A 27993-nucleotide genomic window follows, 5' to 3' on the forward strand; every position below is an offset into this window, starting at 1 on the left:
TTTTGTAACAACACTTGACAGTAGCAGCCCATCGTACACGTGCTACTAAAATATAACGTATTAAGAGTAGATAGTAAGTTCGCTATCCTAGGGAATCTATTTTTTTATCTATGTGATTAGCATGATTGCTTCTTATCTATGTGGTTTTTTGTCAAATGTCAAAACAAAATAAGTTTCGCATGTGTTACAGAATTTACTATTTCTTTCGTATCCAATATCTTATTACAAGATAATTCATAATTCGCTTATTATTGTCTTCTTATATAGAATACAATCACAATATTATTATAATTATATTATTTTGAAGAACTTTCATTAAATATTAATGTTGATCATTTCTATTTATGTATATCAGAAGATATTTAAGATTTTTTAATCCTCTTTTTCAGGTTAGTACCTATATCCATCAAATAAATACTAGGTACATTAACCGAAATTTCATATTGCTTTAAGTCATAGATAAGGAAACTTTCTACGCTTCAAATAATTTTTCTATTAAAACATTTGTCTTATTAAATAACGTATTTATAGGAAGTAAAAAAAATGGAAACATCTGTTGACCAAACCCCAAAAAAAAGTATAAAAGAAGGTAAAGCTGAAATCTGCTTAACTACTGAGAAAGTATTCTATAACCCTGTGCAAGAATTTAACAGAGATTTAAGTATAGCTGTACTTAGTGTGTTTACTGATGACTATAAGACTGAGAAACTTGCTAAGGCGGAGCTAAAAAAGAAAAGTAAAAATATTGGACAAGAGGAATTCATTTCGGAAGACTGTAATAATTCAGAGGTTAGTTTCCATTTGTTATAGTGATCTGGCCCGGCTTCACATTCGTAGATAAAATTTGCAATAATAATATATTACTCGCTGGTAATGTAGGTGGTGTTTCTATAGGTGAAAGAATTTTGAAAATCTGTTGAGTTGTTTTTGAGTTTATCCATTATAAACAATCAAATCATTCCTCTTGATTATAGCTTTATCTATAATTAATTAACATATGGCTGAAAAAAAAGTATATCATTAATGTTAAATAAAGTCCAAAATTTAAATTTTAATTTATTATATATTTTTTCTCTATCTCTATATTATTAAATACCAACCAAATTAAAAAACTCCATAACCATTGTTATGTATAAAAATAATGGGTAATTTGATTAAGTCAATTGATGTGGGTACCTGTATAATAGTTATGACAATTAAAATAGTTTTGCTTCCAATCTCAACCAAGTTGTATCTTTTAATGGCGACTGATGAAAATAAATGTAATTATGCGAAAATGACGTCAAATCTTACGAATATAGTGCTTCCGGGACATTTTAATCCAAAAACAGATAAATGGAGGGATTATAAAGAGCAGTTATTATGTGCGCTCGATGCCGCGGGTTATGGTGAACAGAACATCGATAAAGCGCGTTCATTGTTTTTATCTCAGTGTGGAAAAGACACTTATGGCTTAATTGTATCTCTATTAGTACCAAATCGACCAACTGAAGTGGAATTTTCCCATATACTACATGTTTTAGACAAATTTTATGAACCGGAAATTAATGAAATTTTACAAACGGAAAAATTTCATAAACGTCATCAATTACAAAATGAAAGCGTGCAGGACTTTGTAGCAGCTATAAGTTTATTGGCTGTTAAGTGCAACTTTTCGGACTTGCAACGTCAGTTGAGAGACAGACTGGTGTTAGGGGTTTGTGATATACGCTTGAAAAGAGAATTATTGAAAACAGAAAAGCTAACTTATGAAAGTGCTTTACAAATGTGTCTCAATTATCAAGCTACATGTTTGGATTTATACCCTGATAACATCCTGCAGAAGCAAACTCCGTTCCATGTTACGGAACCTATGGAAATTGGTAGGATAAAGTCAAATGACTGTCGACATTGTGCAAGACTACATAAAACTGGTGAGCGCTGCCCGTTTGTGAAAGCAAGATGTTACTTTTGTAAACGTTATGGGCATATTGCATCTGCTTGTGAGAGGAGATTGGCGAAAGTGCATCAGACTACAGAATGTGGGGAGGGAAGCTGTAAGTCCTTGCCCGAAGAGATGTTGGGGGTGTATAATTGTACAGAAAAGTACCTTCCAGCAATTAGAGCTGATGTGATAATAGATGGTGTGAGCCTTTCCATGGAAATTGATTCTGGAGCTTCGAGAACAATTATTTCAGAGGAAACTTATTACAAATTATGGGTAACACCACCCCCACTGAATCCTACCAACATAAAATTAGTGACATGGACACGTGAACCACTGAAAGTGCTGGGACTGGCTAATGTACGGGCTAGTTTAGGTAACAAGGAGGCACAATGTGAGCTGTTGGTGATAACAGGCAAGGGACCAAGTTTATTAGGAAGAAATTGGTTCAACCCTCTGGATATACATGTTTCTGGATTGTGCTGGTCTAATGAAGAGTTAGCATCCTTCATAGACAAATTTCCTGATTTATTTAAGAATGATTTAGGAGAATATATTGGTCCAGAAGTTTCATTACATGTACGACCTGAGATGGCACCGAAGTATTTTAAAGCTCGACCAGTACCATTTCCACTTAAACAACAAGTGGAAGCTTCTTTGAAACAGATGATTAATGATGGCGTTTTGACACCAGTTAAGTATTCAAAATGGGCCACACCAATTAGAGTTGTTAAGAAAGATGATGGCACACTCCGTATCTGCGGAGATTATCGTGCCACTGTTAATGCTGCTATAAATACAGATACATACCCACTGCCCACATCAGCTGAAGCTTTTGCAAAGTTAAGTGGAGGACGTGTGTTTAGTAAATTGGATCTTAAGCAAGCTTATACACAGGTGAAGGTGGATAAGGAGACAGCTGAACTGTTAACGCTTAACACTCCTATGGGACTCATGAGGATGAATCGTTTGGCCTTTGGTGTGAGTGCGGCACCAGCAATTTTCCAGCGATTAATGTCAGCAGCCCTTGTAGACATGGAAGGAGTAGCATGCTTGCTCGATGACATTGCTGTATGTGGGAGAAACATTGAAGAACATAATGAAAGGTTATGCAAAGTTTTAAGCAAATTGAATTCAATGGGATTTCGTCTTAATGTAAAGAAATGTGTATTTGCATCAGACAGCATTACCTTTCTGGGACATATGATTGATGGTGAAGGACTACATCCATCTCCAGTAAAGGTCAAGGAGATTAAAGAGAAACCAGCACCTCAGAGTAAGGTAGCGTTACGGGCATTTTTGGGTCTTTATAATTTTTATGAAAAATTCTTGCCTGACAAAGCGACGATTCTTGAACCATTGTATAGGTTATTAGATGCAAAACGACCCTGGATATGGGGTGAAGCCGAACAAGTGGCCTTCAACAAAGCTAAGAATCTTTTATCATCAGATTTGACATTAGTTGGATATGAATTAAACAGAACACTGCTATTAATTTGTGACTCCTCTGATTATGGTCTAGGAGCTATGATTGTCCATGTGATGGATGATGGATCAGAACGACCGATTATGATGGCTTCACGAACTCTTCAGCCACATGAGCGGCGTTATGGACAAATTGACAAGGAAGCCCTGGCAATTATATTTGGTATCACAAAATTTCATGAATATTTGGCAGGACGTAAATTTGATATTATTACGGACCATAAGCCGCTTGTTGGTCTGTTTAACCCTTTAAAACCTATACCTGACCAAATATCACCAAGAATGTTACGGTGGTCGCTGAAGCTTGGTTGTTATAATTATAATATTAAATATAGGCCAGGGAAACTTATTGGAAATGCAGACGCCCTTAGTCGATGGACAGTGCCTAATACGTCTGCAGGGGAAGAGGAACGTCTAAGAGAAGTACTTTTACTTGATGAGCAGCCAGAGGGGTGGGACCTTGATGTAACACGGATTGCAGTAGAAACTAAGAAAGATCCAATTCTACAGAAAGTTATGTTTCATATACTACATGTCTGGCCCCGTTCTAGTCCAAATATGGAAGTGGAACCATTTTGGTCTCGCAGAGAGGCTCTTTCTCATAGTAAAGGATGTTTACTATGGAGCAACAGAGTTATTATACCCAAAGCACTGCAGAGTAAAGTTTTGGAATTATTACATGCTCCCCATGCTGGCGTTGTTCAGACTAAGGCTTATGCTAGAGGATATGTTTGGTGGCGTGATATGGATCTACACATTGAGAGAATTGTGGCAGACTGTGTGCATTGTCAACAAGTGAGAAATAATCCACCAAAAGATCCACAGGCTTGGATACCGTCGGAGAAACCTTGGGGTCGGGTGCATGTAGATTTTGCAGGACCCTTCCAAGGTAAAACATTTTTTGTACTGGTGGATAGTTATAGCAAGTGGTTTGAAGCCGAGATTATTCCATCAATGAGCAGTGAGACAATTATTAATGTATTAAGGAAGATTTTCGCTGCACAAGGATTGCCTGATATATTGGTATCTGATAATGGCAGGGCTTTTAGTTCTGAAGAGTTTAACTCTTTTCTGAAAAAAAATGGTATAAAGCACAAGTATTCACCCCCGTATCATCCTGCGACTAATGGGCATATTGAACGTGCTATACAAACATTTAAAAATAAACTTAAGAAATTTTCATATGCCAATTGTAACATATCTTGGCCTGAAAAGCTATCGAAAGTATTGTATCATTTACGCACAGTACCGAATAGCACTAATAAAACACCAGCGGAAATTCTAAATGGCCGTCGATATAGAACTGCTGTTTCCAATTTACACCCTAATTGTGTACCAGATGATGCCCAGAAGCAACTTGAAGCTGTAGCCCAACAGTCTCGAAACAGAACGTTTAATATAAATCAAGCAGTGTTAATTCGGGTTTATGAGCCAGGACGGAAATGGCTCAGGGCTACCATTGTGGAGGTTGAAGGTCCAACCACATATAGGGTGAGAACAGAGGATGGGGAGATACATAGGCGCCATGTAGATCAGATTTTATCACGTGGTAGCAAAGAGCATACTATGCGCCAACGTAGACCATCCTGGGATCAACCAGATGATATTGTACCTGAGGCTTCGCCTGAGATTGAAATACCAGACCCTGATTCCTGGCCAGATATAATTGGTATACCTAGGGAATCTGTGTAGCGTTCATGTGTTGTGATTAATATAAAGAGTATCTTAGTCTTATGTGCTGATTTCTGTATTTGTAACTATTATAGATATTAATTGTACTTCAAGATTATAGGGGTGAGATATGTTATGTATAAAAATAATGGGTAATTTGATTAAGTCAATTGATGTGGGTACCTGTATAATAGTTATGACAATTAAAATAGTTTTGCTTCCAATCTCAACCAAGTTGTATCTTTTAACCATGACATTGACAGAATTACCAAACAAATTTCAATATATGTTTTTGCAGCTTATATGAATTAAAAGCAGAAGAAAATGTTTACTTGATAGAAAACGATAATTAGTCCACGATGGTATACAAATAGCCCTAGTATTTATATATATAATAGTATTTATATTTATTAAAAAATAATGTGTAATTAAATAGAATATTGTTTACACATTTTAATAAATTATAAATTTATGCATGTGTCTATAAATATAATTCATAACAGAAAATCAGTTATTTGTCCAACAAGGCAAAGTACACACTAAGTTAGGCCTTTTTGTGTTGCTGAGGCATACACAGGTATAATTTTTTTTCCCATAATATTATTGTGGAAACTATTATTTTTTTAAAATTTTTATATTGTGTTTGACTAAAGTCCACAGATAACCTTTTTATTACTATAATATCATGCTAAACTAATTCATCTTACAACATTCTCTTTTAAAAAATTATATTATCTATAGAACTATGTATAATTATAAAAATAAAATTGTAGAAATAATTAGAAAATAAAAATTACACCAATTGCCAATATATAACAATTCTATACCTTCCTTTTTTTCTTCAGCACTTTATTGTGCCAAAACTATGAGCAGATTGTTTATATATCATACTGTATAATTATGTTAAAGAAAATACTGTGAATACCTTTTAGAAAGCATATGCATTAATATTGTATTATATTTAATGTTTATTATATATGTTATAATGCAATATCATGTTCCTATAAATAAATATATAAGAAGATGACGCATGAGGCAATGAAGAAACTACCTCTTAACTCCCGGATATGATGGTGTTTGAGTTTTTTTACTCTTGTAAGTTCTCTTAGTTCTACATAATCAATACAATTTAATCTCTATTATATTTTACAGATTGAAATAACCATCTTAGAAGCCCTATCTGCAACAGGCCTAAGGAGCATCCGTTACGCTAAGGAAGTGCCAAATATTACAAAAATTGTTGCCAATGACTTTTCCATACAAGCCGTTGAAACAATCAAGGCCAATGTAGTTCATAATCAGGTGGAGAAATTGATTGAAACAAACCATGATGATGCTTGGTATGATGATCTTTTCTAATAATCTAATAATTAAATAATCTCCATCTAGTAAAAATACTATTTCTCACCGATCGTCACTTTTTATTCAATGGATTTAAATTTTTTTATATATGAATGTTGTTAGTCAAAATTTATTTACCAAATGTGCCAAATACATACATATATACATATTAACGTATTTGTAAAAACCATATTCATTTATTTGACATTTTATTAACATTTATTATATCAGTATGATTTTTAACATCAAGTGAATGAAGCTGTCTACCCTATTGGTGTTAAGTTAGATTTCTTTTTTATAAGGAGTAGTACTACATAATCACACTGATTGCTTAGTTCTTGAAACAAATACCCAGGGGAAAGGGATTGCTAATAATGCTGGCTGCCAATCCCGTTGCTAGCAATATACCCTGTGTCACGTCGACCTCCACACAGACCCTCCTGGAAACCATCGTGATTAATTCCAGGTGTATTCACGTTTTCATTCTCACCTATCATCCCTCACTGGTGCCCCGTCAACGTATATCGTTAGCGTAGATGGGCTTACCATTCCATTATCAGCCATTAAAAAAAAATACAATACCCTGTGTTATGAAAAACCCCATAACAAACATCTGAAAATGTAGCTAAAAATCCATTCTGAATGCACAGTAGAATAATAAAAAATTACTATAAAAAAATTCTTAAATTTATAACAAAAATAGATTAATGAGATTTTAATATAGGACAGAATAAAGACTTTTTAAATTTACTGCAATATTTTTTTAACCCAAATTGCAGAATTATAACTCATTACTGTTATTAACATCCCCAGCATGCTTATGTACAAACATAAACACCCGACAAAGCGGTTTTCCGCCATCGACCTGGACCCATATGGCTGTCCATCTATATTCCTCGACGCGGCCGTACAGAGCGTCAGCGACGGGGGACTGTTACTCGTCACAGCTACAGACATGGCGGTATTGGCTGGTAACTCGCCCGAAACTTGCTACTGTAAATATGGTGCTGTCAGTTTGAAGACTAAATGCTGCCATGAAATGGTATGTGTTTTTTTATTTGTTTTGCCATATATTTCCATTAAAATGGTCTAAATTACTTTTTTATTTTTTAAAACGACTTACAATGGCAAACAAGCTGACGGCCCTGTCCATGGTACTGCTCATGTCTATAGGCGACGGTTACCACTTTCCATCAGGTGAGACGTCAGTTTGTTTGCCATTCTAAGTTGTAAAAAAAAAATTAATGGCGGAAGCAATGTCATCACTCATTTCGATATCGCCCTCATCGGTCGGATATCTAACTTTGAATATATTACAAACCATCTCTAGTTTCTTGTAATTATTTATATCGATTTTACTCACTTTTTAAATTCAGGGATGCCTGACTAGTTTCAAACTTATTTATTACAGTATGAATCGCATTGATTATTATTCAACCCTATAATTTATATTATTTTTTCAGGCTTTAAGGATACTACTACAATGTATAGAGCAACATGCAAATAGATACAGCCGCTACATCGTTCCACTTCTGAGTATATCAGCAGATTTTTACATCAGAGTCTTTGTCAAAATTTACTCAGGAGCTATACACTGCAAGAAGACTACCAGGTAAATTTATTAGATTCATTTATTTTTATTTGATTAATAAGCCCAATAACACAAACATCTCACATCCGTTATTTTCGCCAATTTTTGTTTTTTTTTAAAAAAATTATTACAAAACTCTGTTGAGAAAGTGCAGCTGAATAATATGAATGCTTTTTCTAGTTACATAGCTATAGCTAGAATCGAAATAATTCGTGCCATTTATGGAGGTATATTTACTGCCAGTGAAAGCATACTCTTACATGAGTTATTGAAAGCCCCATAACTTTTTATATATTTTTGTCATTTCGCAACCCATATTTCCCTGGAAAAATTAAAAATTATTAAAAAATATTATTACTTTTCCAATTTAAAAACTCTTCACTATTCAATGGGATCCATTCTGAGACGCCATTTATTAAAAACTATCTAAAATTTGAATTTATTTAAATACAGTGAAATGTGTAATATATCAACATGAACAAATTTTCTAACAAATATAAAACAAATTTATTATTAAAATTAATAGTAAATTTATGAAATTTTCAAATTAAATTATTAGGTTAAAAGACAGATTTAGAAAAATGGCACTAAATAGCAGAATCGGGCCCCAATGTCGTTTATCTCTATACTGTACATTTTATCAGTTGTTATTATGTACCTTTTTCATTTGAACAGCAAGCTGTCAATGGTGTACCACTGCGTGGGTTGCGACCACATAACCCTACAACCGCTTGGTGGCTTCAAACCCAACCCCAGTGAAAAAAACCCAGATCAAATGAAGGCATACTTACCTGCCGCGCCGACAGTCGGCGAATATTGCGTACATTGCAATCAGAGGCATCATGTAAGCTTACATTAATTTACAATATTAAATGCATAACATATTACAATGAATATATATCAGCTATGTTTTTACATATATAATGGAGGTGTCCATCAGGTGGACCATTAGCTTGATTACGATTCTAAATTGCATAAAAAAATTAAAAAGATGGCATTGAAGCATACGACATATCTGTTTTATCGATAGCTCATTGCACATTCAATTCTTGTGTATATCATATAATATATATAAAGTGTAAGAAACCTATATTTTTTTGGTCCTTAGGGCCGGATATTTTTTGTGGCGCTCAATGTAACCCACATTAAAGTAATGAAATTTACATCAGGAGTGTATTTTTTATGCATTATATTGACTATATATTATTGTGTGACGAAAACGTTTGTTACATTGGTAAAGTAAACAAATATAAATATTATGGTAACATTTGAAATTAAACACAGACATACTCACAATTACAGATGGGCAAAGCACCGGGTTTAAACCCGGTGCTTTGGTAAAAACCCAATAAACACCCATAAACTCCCATAATCACCCAAAAAAATAGGTTTTTACGTATTTTTTTGAAAATATGTAAGTAATACCAATAAATTATTTTTATAAATTGTATTGATCAATTCTACAATATTAAATAAAACGTTAACTAATAATATTTCAGGAAATTTTAAAAATCTATATATAATAAAATGAAAGTAATTAATTTTCAGTGTTTTCATGTTGCAGTTGATCAACATGTTGGCCTTTTGCTTCCCGTAGATACTTTAAAATTTCTTCATAACACCTCGTTCGCACACATGGCCGTATATATTTAAATTCTTGAGCCACTAACAGTCCGAAATACTAATTTCTTTTATCCTCTTCTCCATAAATTAAGCATTTAGAACAGTTTGTTTCTTCTTTCAGTAAATTTTCTTTTACTTTATCCTCGTTTTTTTTCTTTGTTGCGACGACGCTGGGTAAATCATCTGGACACTGGGTCTCACTATCGCCAAATATATTTGGAGATCGGCTTCGGCTACGGCTTGGCAGACATTTTTTTCTTTCTACAATTTTAAATTAAATTTATTAGAATAAATGCTTCGAACACACGCGATCTAAGTACCTTTTGTGTTTATTATACCTTACCTACCTAGGTATAAAAAGAGTACTTACGTAGATTTTCTTTTATTAACTGTTTTATACGAAGATCTTGATCTCTCAAATTAGCATCCATTTTACTTCCAGTGATTATCAACTAAATTAATAATCCACAAAGTATTAAATAACGTTTTTATGAAATATTTAGCACAAAAACAATACCCTTTAAATATCGATCGTCAGTAACTGTGGCTGACTTACCTATATTCTAGCAAGCAGGACTGCCAGATGTGAAGGGGAAATCCCCAATAAATTGTTGCATGTGACTGATGATGTGAGCATGTTCGTTTCATAATAAAAATGTTGCCAGGTAACCAAAAAGTCGTATGTTTTTGTGCGAATTACGATCATAATCTTTACGATCGTACATTAAAAAATAGACAAATAATAGTATGAGTACGATTTAAATCGTATATCTGTCAACCCTGCTAGCAAGACAGCGACAAAATCACGTTGCATAACAATGTAGCCCAAGCTTATATCTTATGAAATATACGGAAGAGATACGGACTTAGAAAAAACAGAAATGTTGTTCTTTGTGGAAGTCATTGATGAAATTCTATGTATTTTAGCCCGCAAACTTTCTTCAAACAAAAACAGCGCCATCTAGTATCGAGTTCTGTAATTATCTCTTTGTTTATGGATTTGAAGTAAGACCGCCACGCATGCAATACATTATGACTGGGGATTCCCCTATTCGTCGACGCTGAATATGAGGCGACGACAATCACTGTCAAACGTGTTCACTATTACTCTGACTCTGGTAACGTGACTTCCTGGTAACGTGTTAGGTAGGAAAAGCAGTAAAAAAGTGCATATTAAGGGAGCAGATTTGAAATAATATTTATACTTAACAAGAAATAATTAAAGGTAAGTGGATTTTTGAATGATACAATTATATCATGATCACTTAACAATTTTAACTTAAAATTAGATGTATTATTACAAGCTTTTATTTAGCTTGCGTTATGTAAATAAAAGTATGTAGGTATGTTCGTATGTTGATGCAATTATCCTCAATCCTCAACCGACTGGGATAAAATTTTCCATACACGTTTATTTTGGATGATAGTGCATAGTTAGCTGAGAGTCGTCATTGGATAATAATGGTGGATAGCCTAAGATGTGTACTAGATATTTATTTTTAACATAATATGCGTAAGTACCTAATCGAATTAAAGAAGTTGCTGAGAAAAATACAGAACAATACGATAATAAACTAGCGTCTGCGTTTAATCCTCCGAGGAGATGTAATTTTACAAAGGTTTTTTGTATTTATTTTATTATTTTTTTAATAAATTTATTGTAAATAACAAGAAATAATCATTGTAAAAAAATAGGCACTCTATTGTTGAATGTTCGTCAGACCAACTAATCATCGTTCATTTTTTTAGGTTCAATGGGGAGACCTAAAGATTTACGCATATGGGAGCACTACCGTACTTTACCAAACAAGTCTGTTTCTTGCAAGCTTTGTAATAAGGTCTACAAATTCAGTAATGCTGCCAAAATGCTTCAACATCTTATCACTTGTCCAAAATCTCCAGAAACATTAAAAGACTCTATGAAACTTATAAAAGATAGCTCGTCCAAAACCAAAATGTCTGGACTGTCAGAGATAGAGACAAATGATTCTTTTATAAGCCCCTCGTCGTCTGCTAACACTACAATAAATGCTGAGTTTCAAGACACCGATGATCATATAAAAACAGAATTAGCGAGAGCTATATTTGTAACAGGGACGCCATTATCGATGGTGCAACATCCTTTATGGATACAATTTTTCGAAAAATTGCAACCAAAATTTAAAATACCTTCACGTAAAGCTTTAGCGACAAAATACTTAGATAAAATATATAGAGAAATGCGTTTTGAGTTAAATGAGGAACTAAATGCTTGTAGTTACTTACACCTTCAGTGCGATGGCTGGTCTAATTTAAGAAATGAAGGAATAATAAACTTTCTTATATCAAAACCTCAACCTGCATACGTTAAAAGTTTGAATACAGAAAGTAATCCTCACACTAGTGAATACCTTAGCCAAGAAGTTGAAAAAGTAATGAAAGTGTATGGAGCAAATAAGTTTCTTGTACTTATTGGCGATAACGCTAGAAATATACAAAAGGCATTCGAATTAACAAAACTCAAATATCCACATGTTGTTCCTCTCGGTTGCTGTGCACATATCCTTAACTTGTTGTGCCAAGATATTGTAAAGATACAAGAAGTAACTGTGTTTATTATGCAAGCCATAAATATAATAAAAACTGTTAAAAGGAGTCAACGATTAAGTTCCTTGTTGATAAAATCAAGGCAGGGTGAAGATTCTACACAAACACTAAAATTGCCTTGTGCTACAAGATGGGGAAGTCATGTTACTTCGTTAAAAAGTTTGAAAGCAAATAAGATAGCTTTGCAAATATTAACAGTTAGAGAAGATGTGGTAATTTCAAGAGATATTAAAGATTTAATTCTAAGTGATGATTTCTGGACGAAGACAGGGGAATGTATAAGTATTTTGGAACCAGTCACTGAAAGCATATTTTACTTAGAGAGCGACCAGAATCGTTTGCATCGCACATACATTACATTTAGAGATGTACAAGCTAAGATACGTTTTGCATTAAATGAGATTTCGACATTGAGCGAAGAAAGCAAACAGCAGATTCTAACATCAGTATCTTCAAGATGCAATATGGCAATGAGGCCAATACATTTTGCAGCATATATTCTAGACCCCATACTCTAGGAGTCGAACTTACTCAAGAGGAAGAACTTAAGGGTATGGAGTTAATCTACAATTTAAGCCAACACTTAAGTTTGTCAAATGTAATGGCAGATTTGGCGTGTTATAAAGCTAAAGAAAACTTTTGGGCCAGAGGATTTGTATGGAGCTCATTAGATAGCATTGAGCCCCTAATATGGTGGAAAGGTATTTGTGGTTCCACTGAGTTAAGCAAAGTAGCGATTCGTATTCTATCAGCTCCCTGTACTTCGGCAGCCACTGAGCGTTCCTTTAGTATCCAAGGCTACATACATAATAACAAAAGAAATCGACTTACAACTGAAAGAAATGAAAAAATTTCATTCATTTGTTATAACTGGAATCTTAAACATAAAGCTGAATGCGAGGACATTCAGTTTAATGAAGAAAATATCTTAGAAGCTTTCATTGAGCAAGTAAATGAACATAACAGTTTAGACGAAATAGAGCCTATCGAACCTATACAATTCATCGCTTGTAATAACTCTGAATCTGACAGTGATTGACTGTAGTTTTACATTTTACTTTCATCTCTTTCTTAATAAACTCAAAATCAAATTAAAAGTTTTTTATTCTGTAGGCTGCATAATAATATTGTCTATGTCCAGTATAGTGGACGTCTTGCGGCTGAGATGACGATGATGAAGTACAAAATCATAAACACCCAAAAATTTGGGTGTTTATGGGGTTTAAACCCAATAAACCCAAAACACCCGGTTTTTACCCACCAGACTTTAAACCCACCCAGGTGGATTGCCCATCTCTACTCACAATACATTTCGTTATTAATTTGTTTTAATAAGTAAAGCTAAGGGATTACACCCATGAGTCTACTCTCGACTACTGATTTTCTGTGACAGCTTGGTGGTCCAATCTGGTCAGCGCCCATACACGATGAAGCCTTCGTATCCAGGGTTCTAATGCACGTGCAAGGCCACCCTGAACTGTTTGGTACAGCAAAGAGAATAGAAGGCGTGTTGTCTATGGTCAGGGAGGAGCTACACAGTGTACCACTCTATTACACTCTAGACAAGATGTTTGGGAGAGTCCACTTGGAGACAATGCCTATGATGGTTATGAGGTGTGGTAATATTATATATTAATTTTGTATTGAATCAATATTGTTAATATTATTTATATTAAAACATGAATATGTTTTGGTAAGTGTATAAATCCAGCTTTACATTTACTCCTTTATTCATAAAAGCTAAAATATTCTACAATTGAATTTACAGGGTACAGAGGAATAACACCTGAGTCCTCAGGAATGGCAACGCAAGGGGGGGATCATGGGCGAAACAGTATACTCTGTTATGTCCATGGTACTGCTCATGTCTATAGGCGACGGTTACCACTTCCCATCAGATGGGCCGTTAGCTTGTTTGCCATTCTAAGTTGTATAAAAAAAAACCTTTAACATTGTTTTGTCACTTTCTTTCAAATTGGGAATGTAGTACAAACGAAAGAGACAAAACCGTCCAATAGCCCAAATAGGTTTATGAGACTTTTAAAGTTTTTATCAATAAGAGGGTTAATCTATGGAAAGAGTCATCAAAATCCTAAAAAAAAGTTTTTCTAAAAGCGTAAGCATACATTTTTATATCAACGTTAATTTCAATACGTTCGTTTTTCAGGTCGGCGATAATGAACGCTGGATACAAGGTGTCGTACTCTCATGCATCCAAGATGTCAATAAAAACAACTGCGCCCGCGCAGCTCATATGGGATATAGTGCGCACGTGGGAGAAAACGCATCCTGTAAAACAGGCTAAGTACGACTGATGGATTAAACCAACCCTTAACTTTATTCAGTCCTGTCTGAGCTTTCGGTGTATGTTAGTAAGTTTGAAAGACGGTAGATCAGGGCCGACCTCAATGTATCTGACGAACCTGGATATTTTTTTTACGGTGCGCTGGGGCGCATACACATCGAAAATACTGATGGGTCAGTATTTTCGATGTCGCCTACACTAGTTTCAAGGTGTTAAGATTCCTGAAAATATTCTCATGCATTTTAATTCCTTTTCTGATTATATAAGAATTTTGACTTGTCGAGGCAATAATTTTCATGCATTCTCTTCAAGCCAGCTCTATTCCACGCCACACATTTGACCTCCCTATTTGACACGGCACCTAGTGTTTCCTTTATTTATCCCATGTAGTTATTTCTCGGTCTTCCCTTTCATCTTTTACCCTATATTTTACTTTCTGGTATGCTCTTTAAAAAATCATCATGTCGTCAGTATAAGATGGCGCAGCTTTTTGCCTCTTCTATTCCGATATCACCCATATTTACTCAGCGCTTCTTTTACATCTCATAACATTACTCTGCGTCTCCGGGCATCCCCCGACCGCGCCGTTCCCTAAAGCCAGTACTGCGATAGGTGAGGATAAAAGTAAGTTCCTTTGCCTATACTGACGAATTAGCCGATATAAGTGTAACTTACTAATAACTGATTTCAAATAAAAACAATATAAGATTGTTTCCTAAATATATCAAGTAAGGAAGAACAGATATATATTAATAATATGTCAAATGTTAGCATAATATAATCGTTGCTAACTGCAGATTGGAAGCAGACCCGGCAGCCAAGTATATCCTGTCGCAAGCCATCCAATCGGAGGTGGATCTCACTGAGCGGCTAGATGCCAACCCTATCAGCCGGAGAGACGGTCAGCTTCGGTTTCAGTTCAATCCTGCACCGTATTGGGGGCCTGGTTCCAGGGCTAATGTCAAGTAAGTATTATAAATTGATATAAAACCTATCTCTAGAATTATAATTTCAGTCACAGTTGCAGCTTTTTTGAAGCTAGAATGGCAAACAACCTGACGGTCCATGTGATGGTAAATGGTAACCGTCGTTTATAAAAATTGATGCACCATACAGATCACAAAATCGTTTCATCATGACTCTATTTACTTTACGCGTCAATTTTTTCCTATAAAAATGTTTCTACATTATATGGAGTCTAAACCCAGTCAACTTAAAGTATATTTTTATTTTTACTTTATTAATAAAGAAAATATTTTATTTTAGTGTGGGCGAAGAAAAGATGTCAAAGGCGATACGCAATCAAAACAAACATTCAAATAAATCGAAGACGAAACGTCAACACTCTCCCCAGAGTGATGAAGATCAACGCAAGAAATTAAATGTTGAAGAAACCGTTGTATAAATGTAAATAAATAATATATTTTAATAACTCTTTTAATTTAACTATTTCATTTTTCGCCAGAACACTAATATTAATGATGTATCAATGCTCTAGATCAGCCTTTCCCAAAGTAAGCGATAACGCCCCCTTGTGGTCGCTGCAGGTCTAAAGGGGACGATAAGAGAATCAGAAAAAAATGGGGGCGTTGTGTAGAGGCTCGTTTAGAATTAATGTTAAATCTCCGCTAATGTAGCTCTGTAATAAGTAGGTGAAAAAATGGGAGCGCTAAAAAATAATTTATTCTCAAAGTGGGCAGTAGACAATTAAGTTTGGTAACCCCTATTCTAGACAGTGAATTTAAACTTTAATCATAAAATAAGCTGCACTGTGCATCTAATTAGTTTCGTATTTTTTTTATTATGTATTATTTAGAACTAATATAATGGCATTCAAGTACATTTATTTATTTGTATATCTGAAGTTTACGTGCAGTATCAAACCAAATCCGAAACTTCATTTCTCTAAACCTATCTCTTAAATCCAATGCTTTCATTTGGAAATTATAGTTTTATAAACTAAATATATAATAGTTTTTACTTAAATATATTAGAAATTCAATTCATATTAGTCCTTAGAATAAAGATTTCGTTGTTATATTAAATTAAAATTTTAATTTTAGCGTTGATTTAAAGAAATGGCGCATAAGAATCGACTCCAATGTACTTTTTATTAAATATTGAAAAACCTAGTTAAAGCATATGCTTTAACTAGGTTTTTCATAAATAAATAAAAAGCAAATTAGAATAATTTAAACTGCAGTATTGCAGTTTAAATTATTCTAATTTGCTTTTTATTTATTTACCATCTCATAAGTCCTGCCTCCTATGCAAAATAATTATTTTTTAATAAGTAGGGTATAGTATTATATTATCTGTGGTAGTTTTAAAGAAATTCAAAACTTCAAAATTTCTAGACGAAAATATGCACAAATTGAATTGACAGATTTGACATTAGGTTTTCGAACGATCAAAGAATATTAACCGACTTATTTCCATACGACAAATCATAGCATTCTATCTCTATTCCTCATATGTGTTAGTATATCTTTTCTATTGAATTGTTATATAAACAATGATATTTAAAATTAAGTAACCTATTATCGTATGTATGACGCATACAAAATGTGCATTTCTTTGAAAGCTATTTTCACTTATATTACTACAACATTCAAGGAGCTATAAGAATACTTTTATTGAATTGCAAGACAATGATTTTTTATAATTATTTATTTTTAATTTGATAAATCCACTGGTTTAAGAAAACTCAAGAAAAGATATTTATGAAAATGTACTTACCGGATTTGACAAATGAAATATTGAAGATTATGACAATAATTGAAGCGACATTAGAAAAATAAAATTCCAGACAAATTATCTTTTTGAAGACTAGGCAGCATGGTCTCCGACCTTAGCCTGTTCCAAACGGAACAAACGTACTAAAAAAAAAAAAAAATGTGCATTTCTTTGAACTTGAAAGAAAATATTATGTGCTTGTAATAGTCTTATCTCAATATTCATGTAAAGTAGTCTTTTACGCACGTGCTATATTTATTTATCTACTATTATGTTCACAAGTGCGTGAACTTGAAAACTTGAATCATAACAATAAATCAACAATAAAAAGAAACATATTGTTTTATCGGAAATAATGTTATTTTTAACGATAAAAATGTACTTTTCAACATTATTGTTTATTTTATCGATATCCGTCGCATACAGTCAAGATAGAAAGGTAAGTGCTTTAATACCATGTCTTAAATTTGATCCAACAAAGTAACCCTCCCCTTTTTTATTAACATTTCATTTTATTAACATAAAATCATCCCTCTGTAATATATGATCTTATAAAATTATGATTTTATGTATTACTACATTTAGTTTTATAGGTACAAATAGCTTTTATTTGTATTTAATTATATTTATCATAATCACCATGTGCCCATAAACACATTTGTAAATAATGTGAAAGTTTCAATTACTCTAAGGACTTTTATTACTATGTGATGACCATACTTTTGCATGTCTTTGTTCATAATAATCCTTGTAGGTTTTTATCTCTCTACTTATCACAATGGATGTCATAATGAATTCTTTGGTGACCATATCACTAAATAACTGTTGCCACTTTGTGGGCTGTCAGTATGTTTGCCATTCCATCTTGCATAAAAAAAATAAGTGACTTGGTTAGAGAAAAAATAACCACATTTTTTTCATTGTCTTTTATTTTTTAAAAAGAAATTACAATTCCATGCAAGCAAGGAAACAAATTGAAATAATAGTCTGCTAGTTTGTATACACAGCTTTGTTCTCATCACCAGAATATATTGTTGTATTAGAATAAAAATTAACCTATGCTTTGTCCTTCTCCATCCGTAGTGCTATCTGTATACAAAATTTAATAATGATTAGTTGAATGGTTAAGATGCCAAGAGATAACAAACAAACACACTATTATATTTATTATATATTACACTATTATATTTTATTTTATTTTTATTAGATTTTACATAGGACTTTGTCCATGTGACCGGGATATGTTTATTGACCGGATTAAAAAGTAACCTATATTCTTCTCCATCCCGTTTAATATGTGTATATCGAGGGAAAAGGGATTGTTAGCAATGCAGTTTGACAGCCCCATTGCTAGCAATATGCCTTATTAGGTCAACCTCCATATGGTTTCCCTTGGAAATCATCGTGAACAATTCTTGTTGAATTCGTCATAATGGGCTAACTGACCTGCTTCATACTCACCTATCATCCTTCACTGGTGCCCGTCTGTGTATACCGATAGTGTGGGTGGGGTTACCATTCCATTATCATCCATTAAAAAAAAATGTGTATATCAAATTTCATAATTGGTTAAACTGTTAAGGTATTATAATGTTACAAACTCAATTTCACATTTATAATATTAGTAAAAAATATTAGATGTGGAACCTACAGCTTATATCTAAGACAATAACCTTGAAATAGTACATGTTTATATTAGTCCTTATTATTTTACAGATAACATCCATTTTAAATCCCGACTGCAATGCGTGCACCGATTTTGACACATTATTATACATCAGGGCTGATGGTGCTCATGACTCGATCCATCAAGTGTGGGACTTCACGAGGAGAACACCCACAGTCATATTCTTAATCTCAAGTCTCAATTTGACTCTGAACGTTACATGGAACAGTGAGACACCTAAGTTTACATTTTCTGAAGAACCCAAGTACAGTTTTGCTATTGCAATTGACAAGGTACGTAAGATGATCATTTTTTTAAGTTAACAAACAGTAATACAATGTTATTAATAATGATAACAGTTTTACATCTAAGTATAATTAAGAGTACCACCAACAATACAATGGCTTCCAAGTGGTATCAAACCCTTAAGTCATAGGAGAGAGTTTGCCTCACTCTGCATGTTCTGCCACTTGTACATTGGAATGTGCTCCGAGAAATTGTTCAGTACGATGCCCACGACCACCTTCTATCATTGTACAGCTCACCATCGGCAGAGAATTCACCCTTATATCTTAAAGCCTAGATGGTCGTGTACAGCGCTTTATTCGCGTACAGAGTTTCCATAAAAGAAAATTAATATATAAACATGCAAATATTCCAAAAAGTGGAGCTGATAGTTATATCTATATGTATATGATATTATAGAAATCATTAGAAATAACATTACATGTGGAGTATCATGGGCATCATAGTATATTCTTTGACATTCATGTTTATAAATGACGGTTACCACTTTCAATCATGTGAGCTGTTAGCTAGTATGCCTTTCTCAATTGTATAAAAAAAAACTACATACATATATTAAATACATAAAAACAGGTATATCAAATAAATAGACAATTATGAATAGTACAAATCACAAAGGTCATCATTATATATGTAGGAATACAAGATATGTTTGTGATATCTGTTTTTTTTTTTATAAATTACTATCTAATTACCATATGTTAATAAATATTCTATTACAATGCTTACAAAAGCCATTACTCATCTGTCCCTATGATCTCGCATTATCAACCTAAATATAAGGAAATTGATGTCAAATGTTATACAATAAACATTTATTGTTATCCAATTAGGTCACTATATTTCTATCATAACATATGTGTCTGAGTCACAGGTCATATACATAAATTGTTTATACAGAACTGTGTGTCTAACCTGATTCCTATGCTTTGTTGATAATGAATTATAAACGCATTTATGCACGAAATATCAACAGATTAAATAAAATAAAACTTATTTTTTATTAAATTGCTATCCTATAGAGCTGCTAGAATCAATAACTGAGAGGAATAAAGTGTCTTACATGGCATATTGACTCCTTGAAATAATAATACAATTTCTATATGACAAGCAAAAGACATTGCTTTGGCATAAAGAAGCCTTTATACACCAAACTGTGTACAAAATTCGTCTGCTTGGACGATGGAGATTTCACGTCTGATATGATGATGATGATGTTTGTCAGCATTGAAGCAGTTTTTTTGCAAATCAAAATGTACTTTTAAATGCATGCATGTTAAATAAATGCATGTATATTAGCTACCTATCAATATAATTTTGCTACACCCAAATAGGGTTTCATGTACTTACTCATCGTACGAACATTGTAACAACTCTATATTATGTACATGAATGCATTATAATAATAAATAAATAAATACTTATCGTATTATTTTTATTATACACACACTGCACAGACAATCACCAAAAATATTGCTCTTTTTATTTTATATTTATTTTAATTATTATTTTCACGTACCCTCAAATGGGTTAAAGCTGAAAATCAGTGTTTTGTTCCTTGAACAATGTTCCACGCTGAGCTTCGACCTTTTTGTATTGCTGCAGATCACACATAATAACACAATTTTATAAATCTTATGTTGTTTTATGTATTATCTATTCTTATGTACATGTTGTGTATGATTAGTAACAAACAAATAAACGATATATCTATCTATCTATCTATCTATCAGATTGATGGTGAACCATTGCCTGCTTTGTTTCAGATCTACGAGTACAACGACACAGAAGACAATGGCCACTTCGACGACCGGTACCCCCAGCGGCCGTACCCACTCAACGACTTGCTGTGGATTCGCCAAGACTTGGTACAGTCCAATAATGAGGTCAAGCTCATAATGCGGGCACACCACTTGAACGACTACCAAAAAGGCACCATTGAAATTAAGGTTAGTTGTTTAAATAAAATATACTAGTTTTTCCCCGCCACTTCGTTCGTGTGATCGAGACACGTTCACTGACCGGAATCAAAAACAATCTATTTTATTCTCTATTTTATATAGTATGTGTATTCCAAATTTTATAGTGATTGCGATGAGGTAACTAACAAACTCACTTTCACATTTATATTTTTTTTAATGGATGATTTTGGAATGGCAACCTCGCCCATACTAACGGTAGACATTGGCGAGGCAGGGAGGAATGACAGGTGAGAATGAAAAAGCAGGTCAGAGTTAATCCATTGTCACAAATACACCTGGGATTCACCACGATGGTTTTTCAGGGGAACTACATGCAGGAGAACTTGACAGGGTATATTGCTGGCAATGGGACTGGTAGTCCGCATTACTAACAATCCCTTCCTCTCATATAGTGATTGGTTAAGCTGTTAAGACACGTTGAAGTAACTATCAAACTTCCACAATTACAAGTTACAATTTAATTATCAAATTAAATGGTAACCCAGCCCACTCTCTCTGTATATGCTGGCGGAGTACCAGTGAGAGATGGTAAATAAGCATAAAGTTAGCTCAATTAGTCCATCGTGACGAATTTAACAAGAATTAAAGAGATTGCTTTACAAAGAAATTGTCTTGCAACTTGAGAATTTAGCGTATAAGAAAAAGACAAAACACTTCAATAGCTAAAATAGATTTATGGAACGTTTTTATAAATAAGGGAGTTAAATTTAAATCCCAATGAAAGCCTGCAATTTTAACCAATTAATCGTTTTCAGAAATTAAAATGCACTAATCTAATTTCAGCTGGATCTGCTCCCCTATCAAGATTACGCCGTGGACCTCCCCCACCTGATCCATACGTCCAACTCGACGCTCATAGACGTGAACCTTGTGAACCTGACCTGTTCTGAGGACTACCAAGCGTCGCGGTTCGCGCTTCACTTTTTACTAGTCAGCACTGACAGGAAGAATGACACCATGAATTACACCATGAGAAAGAGCTTGGATGATGAGCATACGCCCGGAGTTTTCGAGGTATACCTACTTTCTATTCAAGTTTTTTTTTATACCACTGAGGTGGCAAACAAGCATACGGCCCACCTGATGGTAAGTGGTTACCGTAGCATATGAACACCTGCAATATCAGAGGCATTACGCGTGCGTTGCCGACCCTGAAGCAACCTCTTTACCCCCCTTTTGAAGAAACCCATGCTGTAGTCTCTTGGGAAAACCTCGGCAGCTCACTATTAGCTCTTTAATATCAAAATCATATATCACATGGGTGTTGCTGAAAGAGAACTCTATTAGAGTTAAGCTCGCCTTTGTACATTTACTTATCTCTGTAATATTTTTATATATTATTATTTAAATGGTTTATCCCAAGTAATAATCGAATATCAAGACTTCGCTTATGTACAGTGATGTGTCTGATTCATTCAAATTAAATTAGTACAAGTTTTTGCACTGAACAATGACACAACAAGGTGACTGATGGCGTATTCCGACATTTGTTAATTTTAAATTCAAAATACGTAAACGCCGAGACGTTAAACTCTTACCGGGTACTCATCTGTTGCGGGCAGATAGTGGAGATAGTGACGCCGGCGTCCCGGCGGCGCGGCGTCGGCGGCTTCCTGCAGTTCCGGCCCGTCGCGTACACGCAGCCGCAGCGCGGCGTCTCCGTCTCTACCAGCGCACACGTCTCCCACTTCAACAGGTTGCCACACTTACCATACCGATAGATAGATACTCTTTATTGTTTCCCCCAAAAGATTACAATAGTAAACTTATTATAAATATAAACAATTACAAAATAATCACTTTATTAATACCAAGATTTGCCACACGATTTGACATAAAATGATGATGAGCAAAAAATAGATTAAAAATATTTTTTTATTTAAACTTTAATTTTAGTATGTAATATAAAAATTTTAACTTGACAATGGGCCCAGTTCTGAGGCGTTATTTCTTTAAACCTATTTTGAATTCATATTTTAATTTAATAATTTCGCAAAGTTACTGTTTTATTGGCTATCATGAAATAAATTTCCCCCCAATGGAACAGTGGACAGTTAACGGCTGATATGATAATGATTGTTGTACAGAACAAATAAAGGGGAAAAATTGGAATACTGTTTTGTAGTTACGTAACAAAAAACATTGCAAAGTTTCTTGAAATTAATATTTGTAAGAAACCCCCGGTGTGCAAGTTTAACTCACATTTGAACTGTTTTTTTTTTTTAATATAATAAAAAGTAGATCCAAATGGATATATTGCCTTTGGTGTCTTCACTTATATAACAATAATATTGTTTTACAGAACGGAACTGCGCAACGATAGTACATTGAAAACGTTCTACCGCCACTTCGACCGCGACAACGTCCTCGTACAAGACATGGTCGTGTCGTTCGGAGACGCCGCGGACGGATACTACAAGCAGCAGAATTACACTTCATGGTTAGTTAACTTATTTAATGCATATCACATTTATTTATTAACACCTTTAATAATAATATTATATTTTTATTTTCTATGTTTTTGGGTATAAAACATTGAATTTTATAAATTAAAAGTACCATACAAAATCTACTTAGATCAAGCGTACAAATATTGAAAACAAAAATTACAATAATTTAATTATTAATAAAAATGTCAAACCATTTTTTTTTTAATATTTTTCATATAACTTAGAATGACAAACAAGCTGACGGTCCACCTGATTGAAAGTGGTAACCGTCGCCTATAGACATGAGCAGTACCATGGACATAACAGAGTATACTGTTCTGAGTGAACACAGAAACAATATGCTGTACATGAATGTAATACTATTTTATTATTTCATACTTTTTAGCGTGTTTCTTTTTTCAATATTTTGTTTTTAATTTTCGAAATTACTTTTTATTTCTATTTTAAATTTACAGGTCGTTCACAGTCGGCCACGGTACACCTCCGAAGGAGGGTTTCTCGCTGTTCGTGATCATGATTATATCCATTGGACTGGGAATACCAGTGACACTGGCTCTGTCCAGCGTCGTCTACCTGGTAGTCCGAAAGTACAAGCACAGGAATCCGCCCACGAGGCTGCTGAACGATGAATGACTCGGCTATATGTTCACGCTATTAGAAAATGAATAAGGGCTATGATATGTGTATATAATTATTTTTAAATGTCCTTTTTTATGGTTGAAGATGGATTGGTATTACCTGAGTTATTGGTATACGCTGGCGTGTCACCAATGGAGGTAAAACTATGAGGATCAGGTCACTTGACCTATCGTGGTAACTTCACAAGGAATTAAATTAAAGCTTCTAGGGGGGTACCGCGTAGTGGTCGACCTGACCTGTATATAACATTATAATTCGTGTGGGATAGATTATCTTTAACCCCCCCCCCCCTAATCTAGTGTTTCAATTGCCCACATGTATTTGTTGCTTTTTTTATAATAGTAAATATCCTAGCTTGAGGACAGGGCCATATTATTATATACGTAAAGCAGATGACTCCTACCATCTTAGAAAAAATCTACGGGCTTGTTGGCACGTAGTTACGTTTACATTGTCATCCCAAACTATTGATTAATTTTCAATTTAATCCCGTTAAAAATAAAAATAACAATATTAATAAATATTTAGCTGTCCTGAATGCAGGGTAAACATTAAATGGAGGAAGTTATGCAGAAAGCAAGCATATCTAATGGATATCTTAAGAGAAATGGCCGTTTTCTGCATCACTACTTCTAAATAGTGTTCTTATGTTTGATGTATTAATTGTGATTCTGTGAATCGCTTAAGTCGTCGCTGCGATTTGCACTTAGGTCCTATTTTGCGTGCTCACTTGACGTAATCGATTTGGTGTCAAATCGAAATCACATCGAATCTATTTCAAATGAACGTTATCTTATACTTGACTATTTAAATCGACGTCAAAATAACTTTAATATGACTTTCATAAACGTTTTTAAGATTATACTCCAGAGGGCGCTAGCCCCTTATAAAAAAGACATATTATGTACTATTAGACATGACTTTTTTATGCAACTTAAAATGGCAAACAAGCTGATGGCCTACCTGATAGAAAGTGGTAACCGTCGCCTATAGACATGAGCAGTACCATGGACATAACAGAGTATACTGTTTCGTCCATGATACCCCCCATGCGTTGCCATTCCTAAGGTCTTAGGTGACTGCACATAGTTAAAAGCTCCGTTCGTATCCTAGGGTGGGTATCGGACAATTCTGTGGTGGGCACGGCCCTCCCGGCTCCCCTTTAAATACTCTAATGATCACTATTCGATGTGATTGCGATTTGATCTCGATTCGATTGCATTATAAGTCACTTTGCCAACTGTGTTTATATAATACCATGTTAGTTTTAGTTTAGTCAAATTTAATGATTTCATAAATTATTATATAGTCAAAAGATTAAGGACTTTGAAGAAATCTGATTGCATGTACATGTTTATATTGTTAAGTAAAGGTATTGATACATATGAAATGAAAAATGCACTAAACTAATTATCAAAGGAAACTCTTGTAGAGTTATGCTCACCATTGTATATTTGCTTTGCATTGTCATATTTCTTTATGCATTATTAGTGTGTATAATAAATAAATAATAATAAAACAACGGTTAACTTAGAATTCCAACGATATGGACTAATTTACCTGTAATAAAGGTCTGAGTAAATATGTATATACGGGTTGTGAGAATGTTTCAAAGTGTACAAGTCTGAAGCAGAAATTAAGGACATAGACAATCTAGAGATTTAATGAACAAAAATATGACTATTATATAATAATAAAAACATAATAATATTTTCCAACATGAGCATAATTCAATTGATAAACTGTAAAAAAATAATGTATAATTAACTATATGATTGTTGTAGATTTATCTTCTTATTCGTAAAAACGGAAAATTTTACAAACCTATTTTAACTATTACACTGGTTTGTCACTCTCTTTCAACTTGTGATAATTCCAAATGCATAATATAATAGTGCTAATGCAGAAAGGCGAAGGATGGGCAGCAGCGTCCCTCTTAAAACATCTCTAAAAGCCTAACTGTGGTTGTTAACACGCCTGCCAAGCGTGGCAACTACTGGCAAAACTTCCCTTATGGGAAAGGCTTATGTCCAGCAGTGGACAGTTAAGGGCTGAATTAATAATAATAAAATGTAGAAAAGAAAGAGATAAAACAGTTCAATATCTAAAATAGGTCGAGATGTTTGACGTTTTTACGAATAAGAGGGTCCACTTAAATCCTGTGCTTTAATCAGATACCTTGCTTTCCGAAGTGCATAATACTCTAACATTGTCTTCGTCTCTATAAATGTGAAGATAACATTTGATATAAAGACTAAGCCCTTACGATTCATAAAAATGTCAACCCTGTTTTATCTCATTATTTTGCACTGAATTCCCAATTTGAAAGAGGCAAAAAAGTGTAATAGTTAAAATAGGAACGTTTTAATTTTTATGAATAAGATGGTGATATGTTTATAACATCTAGAATAAGTTTTTATATATTTATAAATAATATACATATACATACGTGCCTATAAATAGTTTATTAAATGCATGTCAGTGATGAAATTTTATAAACAATCATAAATGTAATCCCAGCCACCTAGATAGGTAGCAGACAAATCTCTTGATAGATACGTTATCGCTGCGTATGTACGAGACAAAATCAGACAGCGACGTCCTACTTCTTTCTCTTTCATTTGCATGCGATAATAAAAACGTACCTATTGATAGATTTGCTTGCCCACTTGTCTAGGAGACCAGGTTTTTACATTCAGAATTATAAAATTACGAGGCCTTTCCCATAAAGAATAAGAAAATATTTTTATTATCGCCGAATAACCACAAAAGTCCATTCATTTAAGTAAACAAAAATGATGACAAGAGATTTATGTATGTAGAGGAATTCAAGAATGTGTGACGAGTGTTTCATTATTTTGATAAAAAGTTAAAACGCAATGGATGTATTTATTGTTAATGTATAATATTTGTAGTTGACTATATACTAAATAGTGATATGTTAGTATTATATAATTGCCAGTACCTAACACAATTGTTAATTTATGTGCAGTGTGTCACCAAAATTAGTAGTAAATTAGTTTTATGGGAATTTTCTGGAATATTAATTCCAGAAAATCCTCAAAAAACATTACTACAATTTTTTTACTACGAATATAATTTTGTTAATAGAACTACACATAATTAGGGTTAAATGATTCCAATAAATGGAAACACTGTCTCTTTGGTAAGAAGAAATGTTTGTTACTGCGACTAGTAGATACATTGTTTTGACTGTTAGATGTAGGGGAGAAACAAATAGGTTATAGTGACGACATAATATTTTATAACAAATAAATTACTGTACTGAAGAACTACCACTATTATCGTAGTGATTAACTCCGTTAATAGTCCACTACAAATACCTAAAAATAAAATAATAAAATCAATTGGTGGTTAATAATAATCCACAATAATTTTATAATAATTTACAAAGATAACTTTTTTTTATAGCAATATTTCTTTACAGTCGTCACTCACATTATACCAACTAGATTTATAGACAAATTTGTATATTTTTATAATTTTTATTGTTTAAGTTATTAGCTTGTATTTTCAATGTGATATTAATTTGATTATCTGTTTATGTATAAAGTTCTCAATAAAGTATTTTACTATTTACTTTGTCCCTCTCTCTCTCTCTCCATTTATCAAAGAAAATTTTATACTAAATTTATCACATGAGACTTTGTACTAATTGTCTGCAAGA

General features: G+C 33.6%; 4 protein-coding genes across 5 annotated transcripts; all 4 read left to right on the top strand.

The window, feature by feature from the left end:
- Positions 1-160: 160 nt before the first annotated feature.
- LOC113510767 (probable tRNA (guanine(26)-N(2))-dimethyltransferase) lies at positions 161-15967 on the top strand. 2 transcript variants are annotated; one of them, XM_052902432.1, is made up of 10 exons: positions 161-421; positions 532-789; positions 6233-6420; positions 7235-7463; positions 7885-8033; positions 8688-8856; positions 13615-13835; positions 14389-14526; positions 15324-15491; positions 15793-15967. In XM_052902432.1, the coding sequence occupies exons 2-10, from the start codon at positions 544-546 to the stop codon at positions 15929-15931; spliced, it is 1647 nt and encodes a 548-aa protein (XP_052758392.1). In that variant the 5' UTR covers positions 161-421; positions 532-543; the 3' UTR covers positions 15932-15967. The 2 variants fall into 2 exon arrangements, with proteins under 2 accessions (XP_052758392.1, XP_052758391.1); XM_052902431.1 differs by having other exon boundaries at positions 161-389.
- LOC128202359 (uncharacterized protein K02A2.6-like) lies at positions 1130-5330 on the top strand. Its single transcript, XM_052902428.1, has one exon. The coding sequence runs from the start codon at positions 1142-1144 to the stop codon at positions 5099-5101; it is 3960 nt and encodes a 1319-aa protein (XP_052758388.1). The 5' UTR covers positions 1130-1141; the 3' UTR covers positions 5102-5330.
- On the top strand, positions 8865-13605 carry LOC128202360 (uncharacterized). Its single transcript, XM_052902433.1, has 2 exons — positions 8865-10860; positions 11385-13605. The coding sequence occupies exon 2, from the start codon at positions 11390-11392 to the stop codon at positions 12737-12739; it is 1350 nt and encodes a 449-aa protein (XP_052758393.1). The 5' UTR covers positions 8865-10860; positions 11385-11389; the 3' UTR covers positions 12740-13605.
- A 1457-nt stretch (positions 15968-17424) lies between the features above and the next one.
- LOC113510611 (glycosylated lysosomal membrane protein A-like) lies at positions 17425-27905 on the top strand. Its single transcript, XM_026894069.3, has 7 exons — positions 17425-17701; positions 18979-19221; positions 21001-21183; positions 22000-22230; positions 22779-22912; positions 23519-23656; positions 24122-27905. Exons 1-7 carry the CDS (start codon positions 17618-17620, stop codon positions 24297-24299), a joined length of 1191 nt encoding a protein of 396 aa, XP_026749870.2. The 5' UTR covers positions 17425-17617; the 3' UTR covers positions 24300-27905.
- The last annotated feature ends 88 nt before the right edge of the window (positions 27906-27993 follow it).

The sequence above is a fragment of the Galleria mellonella genome, unplaced genomic scaffold (genome assembly GCF_026898425.1).
Source record: "Galleria mellonella isolate WM207_F2 unplaced genomic scaffold, CSIRO_AGI_GalMel_v1 utg905, whole genome shotgun sequence".
Lineage (NCBI taxonomy): Eukaryota > Metazoa > Arthropoda > Insecta > Lepidoptera > Pyralidae > Galleria > Galleria mellonella.